This window comes from Nansenia antarctica (genome assembly GCF_963989245.1).
Source record: "Nansenia antarctica genome assembly, chromosome: 13".
NCBI lineage: Eukaryota > Metazoa > Chordata > Actinopteri > Argentiniformes > Microstomatidae > Nansenia > Nansenia antarctica.
In genome coordinates, this window is record NC_137683.1 from 13,356,326 (window position 1) to 13,363,065 (window position 6,740).

At 42.7% G+C, this 6,740-nt stretch overlaps 1 protein-coding gene across 2 annotated transcripts; it reads right to left on the reverse strand.

Annotated features, from left to right (window-relative positions):
- Positions 1–813: 813 nt before the first annotated feature.
- On the reverse strand, positions 814–4,705 carry klf6a (Kruppel like factor 6a; the record flags this gene model as incomplete). 2 transcript variants are annotated; one of them, XM_080543838.1, is made up of 4 exons in its annotated part: positions 4,603–4,705; positions 2,359–2,797; positions 1,346–1,469; positions 814–865 (listed from the first exon to the last, which is right to left on the reverse strand). In XM_080543838.1, exons 1-4 carry the CDS (start codon positions 4,702–4,704, stop codon positions 814–816), a joined length of 717 nt encoding a protein of 238 aa, XP_080399964.1. In that variant the 5' UTR covers position 4,705. The 2 variants fall into 2 exon arrangements, with proteins under 2 accessions (XP_080399964.1, XP_080399963.1); XM_080543837.1 differs by having other exon boundaries at positions 2,221–2,797.
- Positions 4,706–6,740: the final 2,035 nt, after the last annotated feature.

The window sequence follows — 6,740 nt, forward strand, 5'->3', positions numbered from 1 at the left end:
TGTTATACCTCTAAGCACACAGCTTAAAACAATTGGACTACAAATGAGCGTTGTAGCATGTAAAACAAGCTACATAACACACTGCACATTTAGTAGCTGCACCAAACACCGAAAAAAGCTCCTCTCATACAGGACAGGGTTTCCACTTTTGGGCTGCTGGCTGGAGGGGGGGATCACGTCACCCCCCTAACTGCTCCAGCGCTCGACCCCCCGACCCCTCAAGGCTTCTGGGCGAGAAACCCCAACCCCTCAGTCTCGCTGCTCCACAGGCAGACGAGCTCGTTCACACCCCTGCTCACATGACCACAAGGAAACAAAACACTGAACTTGTTCCCCGACACACCATTCAGTCCACAGCAACAGTAGTACCTGCCCCCCCCCCGCCCCCCCCCCCCCATCCCTCTCTCCAATCTTTGCTCAGAGGCCGCCCAGTCAGACATTCACAGTGCACACATGCTTACCTCAGACAAGTTTTTGTAAAGTACCAGTGTATCAGTTGTCCAGGAGTTGTTGTCCCCAAAAAACATCATGCACCATACATACAAATCATTCATTCGTTTTCTTTTTTTTGTGTCTTTTTTTTTTCCTTTCTAGTCCCCTCACGATTCACTGCTTCCGTACATGATTTCTGTCCTCTGTGGCAACAACCTTCAAGAGCGCCTTCTCCAAGAGTTCCCCCGGGAGGCACTGGGTATGGTGCAAAATGGCATGCTTTGGCTGGAACACGCTCCCCTCTCCGCTCAAAGGGCAGTTCAACCATGAGGCTGGTCAGGAGACAACATTTTCCCTTCGCTGTTGTTGGCGTTGGCCTGTTCAGAGGTGTCTCTTCATGTGGAGAGCCAGGTGGTCTGACCTGGAGAAACACCTGGAAGAGAAGGAGGAGAGATCTTTAACTGCCTGGGAGTGGAGGGGGCATATTTTGTAGCAGCAGAAATGTATCATTCTGATAACAGCACAGCAAGGAGGCTTTGTAATGCAATGGAAATTAATTGAACTCTCAGTGCAGGCGAGTTTTGAAATATATTTTGCCATTGGACTGCAAGCGATAAAGATTTAATCAGGGTTTGGATGAATCATGTAATGGTCAGAGAGGAACGTTGTCAGACTGAAAGACTGAATTGATAGACCAAACAAGAACTACTGAATGTGTCTGGGGTATAGACACTAGCCATTCAATATTGACAACATGATGATGTATCTTTTAGTCTCTCTAAAGAATGAAGAAATCCATTCTCGGTGTGGCTAATACAACGAAGCAGTTCACATCAATACGTAGAACCGAATCAATCCTCAACCAATCCTTCATTTAATATTCTGTATTGCAGTGTTGACAGATGTAGCTTACCTGTCACAGTGACTGCATTTAAATGGCTTTGCCCCAGTGTGCTTCCTGAAGTGTCTGGTCAACTCGTCACTTCGTGCAAATCGCCACTCACAGCCTTCCCATGAGCACCTGTATGGTTTCTCACCTACCAAAAAAAAGAAGAAAAAAATGTCAAATTGGCCAATCGGTATGTGCTAAAATCTGCCCTAGTCATTCTACTTTGGTCAGTCCCATGGTAGTAAAACTAATGGATATGAGTCACACAAGGAGGTTGAGTTCACTTGAGTTCTAGATCCCACTGGCCCTGTTGCACACTGTCCTTGTGCAATGCAAAACATGTTCGGAATGCCGAAAGTCCTCATGTCTTAGATGTAAGATGCATTTTTGTTGTCTGGTAATGTCTCTGCAATGACAATGATGTCGTATCTAATCTAAATCTAATCTAAAGTCAGACGTTTGGCTGAAAGCCTGCGATTTCATGCTGCTAATCAAAAATAAAGACGAAATGACCATTAAAGCCCCCCCCCCCCCCTCACCCCCCCAACTCAATGCCCTCCCTTTCCCATGGTGAAACGCAATCTGTTTTGAAGAACCATGTCCCTTTCATCCCCCATGTGCTACCCCCTCCCCCACTTACTCAGTCACATTCCTGATAGATTAGGTCACAGTTTAGGTATCCAGTCATGCACAGCTAATACCGACCGAGTGCAATGGCACTCTGGCTGAGGACCCACTATGGGGGATCTTTAATTACATTACAAGACTACTAGACAATGTCGTTTGGTTGCAAAATGAATTGCAGACACACTCCATTCAATAACTTAGGACTCTTTTGTGAACAGTGAGGCAGTAAACAGAAGGGGGCCAGCGTTACCATAGAGGAGATGACCACTCACCTGTATGAGTGCGCTGATGTGCTTTTAAGTGGGAGCTCTTCGTGTAAACCTTGCGACATCCGTTGAAGTTACACCTGTGCACCCGTCTCCTCCCGTCAGGGGACGCGTCGCTGTTGACCAGGCCAGTCTTCTCCGAACCCTTTCCGACGACGCCGGTTCGGACTTTGACTGGCAGGTGCGATTCAGTGTGTACGCTGCCCCAGCCCTGCGATATGCTGGGCTCGGGGCTGATGGCTTCTGGAGAAGATGGCGGAGTGCTAATGATAGAAGGGCTGCAGGGTCCGGAGCCAATCAAGACAGACCCCAGGGGGTTCGAGGTAAAGCTGTGTGTCGGCGAGAGCTCCTCCGAACTGTCCGATGCCTCGCTGCTGGCGTCTGAGCTCACACTATTGGTTTCCAAGATTAGGCTATCCTGATTGTCCTCCTCTTTGACAAGAGGGATCTTTGGGTCAGACTCGGCCTTATCCCCACAGGCCAAGATCAGCTTGCTCCAGAGGTCCTCCTGGCTGTCAAACTTAATGTCAGACGTCGAGACGTAGGGTTCGTTCTGTAGATATCGTTCCAACTCCAAGCATGTCTGGTTCAGGACAAACAAAACAAGACAAACTATGAGTACAGACATTGAAGATATCAGAGCAATGCATTGCATTTATGAGAGCTACCAATAACACAGTGAAAGTAAAGCAGCATTGAAAGTAGGCCTATATCTCATGAAGTACCATGATTTCATTGGCTCACAAAGCACACCAACAGTTAGTCAGGTAAAACTACCCCCCCCCCCCACACACACACATTATGATCAAATGAAAACTGGTTTAAGGTCAATGGGTTTAAGTTGAGTTGACAATCTGAATAGAGCCATCACCTCATAAAATGTGTCTTAGGGTAGAGGAACGGTTAATAACCATTCTCTGTGCTGTGGTACCATGACTCACAGATCAAAATTAATGTGGAGTCCTTTTAAGGAAGCCACACAACTTCCCCTAGATGACTCATTCAGTTGCTTTTCCTCATATAGACTAACATGCAATCACATCCTTCCTCAAAAATTCTGTCAGTTTCCCCAGATTCATTATAGATGAATTCCAAGTGTCTTCATTTTGAGGGTCATTCAACTGGGAGGTATAACAGTAGGTTTAACAGAAAAATCAGTTTCAGGCTAAATCCCATATTGGCCTTCCACAATATTGCTGCATATTTTTCCAGTTGCACTAGTATTGACTCATGCGCACTGGCATTGGTCGTTGCTGACATTTGATAGTCTCAGTAGCACAGTATGCTGGAGTCAAATCCAATGACCGACTTGCAAATGTACTGCAGAGAAATTACAATCTAATCTTTTTCAGTGTCATTTAAACTGTTTGTATAAGACTAAATAGGGGAGATACCGTGGAAATTGTAGCTCTTTTAATCAAACAAGAAATGTTTGTCACATCATAACAGCACAGGATTTCTCTATAACTGTTCAAATGTTTTCTATGGCAGAGAGAAGGAGTTGGCTCTGAGCCAACATCGCAAATTGCCAAGGAGAAATGACTTGGACTGATTTCAATAACGTATGAACTAACACATCTCCAAAGAAAATGCACAACAACGATTCCGACCAGGAGAAAAGAGCACACTTTGGTTGTGTAAAATTGTGCTCATATTAAGAAATCTAATTGTTGAATGAAATCGGGTAGGAACTTCTGGGTATAGGCTACTTTCACATCCGCTTATGAAGGAGTTCCGTTCCGCAGCATTTTTGAAGGACAGAAACTTCACATTTCTTGAACCGGTGAGCTTGGGACTTCTAGATCGATTGCACGATCCATCCATGTGTGGCCCGGGTGGTATGTAACTTAGAACATACCAAAGCGTTTATGGTTGCGTTCCATTCATTTGGAGGCACTCAGGCAGACACACGAGCTGTCAGAGAGGCAGTGATCCACACTGCACAACACTATCTCCCTCGAATCAGCATGCAAGCTATTCTACTGAACGATTTAAAGGGCATTGAAAGAAAGCGAAGTAATAGAGTAACATACAAGCTCTCCACTGCTTTATACATTGAAATAAAATTAATCCTAAAAAAAAATTTTTTTAGAACGTACGAGCAGGTTCAAACTTGAAACCAGCAGAATAGAGTTCTGCAAGAAATGCCAACTGTGCGATCCATTTTTACTAGCTACTAAATGGGACATAAATAACACATTTCTTTTCTTTAAAATACATGCAACGAATTGTTTGATCACAATGTATCCATCTATTTACATTGCATTCGTGCATTGCATTCACAGTAAACGGCCGATCAAAACATAAGGGGTGATTGCGGGACAGCTGCTGCCTATCCATGTTCAATCAACATTTAACATTTGTAACTTTTATGTTTTTAAATGTTACCTGCTGCCAGTACTCCTCGAGCGATGGTAATGCTGAAAAGTAGCCGGTGTCATGTACAATCTGAAGTTCCTGAAAGATGCTGCACATTGGTAGAACATCCATTTTCGAATCCCAGATGTGGCTTAATCTAATAAAAATGCACTTAAATAACTTCTTTAGAATCAAGGAAAGAAAAAATGTGACGGGCAAAGTATCCTTGTTGTAGGCCTACTTGCACGATCAGTTGCAACTTGCAATGGAAACAAGCGTTGTTTTGCTCCCCGTTTTTGCTCCCTGTTCCTTCACTTACGTTGAAGTTCGTCTATTTGCAAACACTGAACTCAATGCGCGTCTCCAGCTCTGTCAAGTTCCCTATTCAAACCTCGCAGCCAGCCTACCCCCTCGTGACAATATGACGCTTTTAGAATGTGAACCAATGAACACGAGTCGGCTTGCCCGCGCACATATGATATCACATCCGACCAATCATAATCCTCCCCTGACATAATTTTGTCCTGTCTCTTTTTTAATTGGAGGGTTTTACTCATCGCTCCTTCACATTCATTGGACAGCTATTTTTAGAAATGTATATATGTGTGATGTACCCACTCTCTCGTCCCGTCTTCTGTCAGTGTTGCTCTCTCTGCATATTTCGCCACAGAGAGCGCATGTGAGCAGCAACAATGTTTCCTCTTTGGAAACATTTAAACTGTAACATCGTAATTTCAAGTATGAGAGACTTGCGACATTGTTTCACTTCTACTTCTACTACTTTTGCAATAGAATACTAACAATCTCCGTATTGCGTTTAAACAAGTGTGCCTACATTTGAAAATATGATTCTTTTTATTTTATTTTTAGAAGTGGTCCACAATTTGACATACTGGCTTTTTTTTCTAGTCTCCTGTCTTAAAATAGTAAGCTCCAGTACAATTCCACAAGGGGAGCCAAGCTCCACATCGTCCATGATGACTCAAATATACCACTCTGGTCCGTTATGCACAGCAGTTGAATGATCACACTTACTTAACCCTGAAGTGCTTATTTGGATAAAGACTGCAAAGTCCAATGGTATTTTGTTTTTCCAGCATACATATGAACAAACTCTTCATAAAGGTTGAATGTAAGCCTTATGTAAGATGCAGAAACTACTTTGGATACTTGACAGCTTAGCAAATACGATTTTCAATTAGCCACATAGTTTGTTCTATTCAAAATAGAGGTTTATCTTCTTTGAAAAAAAGAACAGTCTTTGAGGATACATGCTACACATATTTCACTCACGCAATATGGCGTTTCATATCCAGTACATCTAGTGAGTTAGTGATTCACTTTTGGCATTCCTTGCTTTAAAAGTTGTATAATCTCATCCTGATGTAAATTGTTCCTGATCATACATTATTTGGTATAGGCAGAAATGGAAATCAGAGCTGAAGCTTAAAGATTGTCATAATTGTATGAAAAGTATGGTTTTGGTAATGATGAGAACAGACTCTCATTTTCCATCTCTGTGATAAGCCACACACGTGCCTCTTCGTTAGTGTGTGTATACTGTGCATATTTGCATTAGATATCATGAATTTTAATACATGCATTAAGGAATTGCAATAGTCATTGGGAATCATTCATGCTGAATTATAATTGTATAGTATGCATTTTAGCTCAATAATTTAAAAAAGTTGCAATTTATCTGCTTTCCTCCGCTCTTCCTTGGAATGTAATTCCATCATAGATAATTCTGCAATGGCATTACGTTATCACAAACGTGGCTTGTTCCCTCATTGCATATAGCTTCTTAATATGTTGGAATGATACAGAGGCAATGCTTTCATAACTGCAGACATTATAGGATATAAAGTAAATTTACTCTGTGACCATGACCTGACATTCTGAGTTAAAGATAGATGAGCAAAACAACATAATACAGAACATCATTGTTTTTAAGTGGCAGTATAGTCTGGTGCTAACCTCTGGAGAACTGAGTGTCTTTTGTGTTTGTCAGCTGTGAGGCATATTTGTAACTTGCAGCATCTGATTTAGTCATAGGGTGATGTCTTTGGAACCCTTAAGCTGGCCTCAATAGTCATTTCAAGGAATTTCACTTTGCCATTGTGCCACCCGCTAATGGTGCTGTGCATCATATCTCGAGTCATTCATGT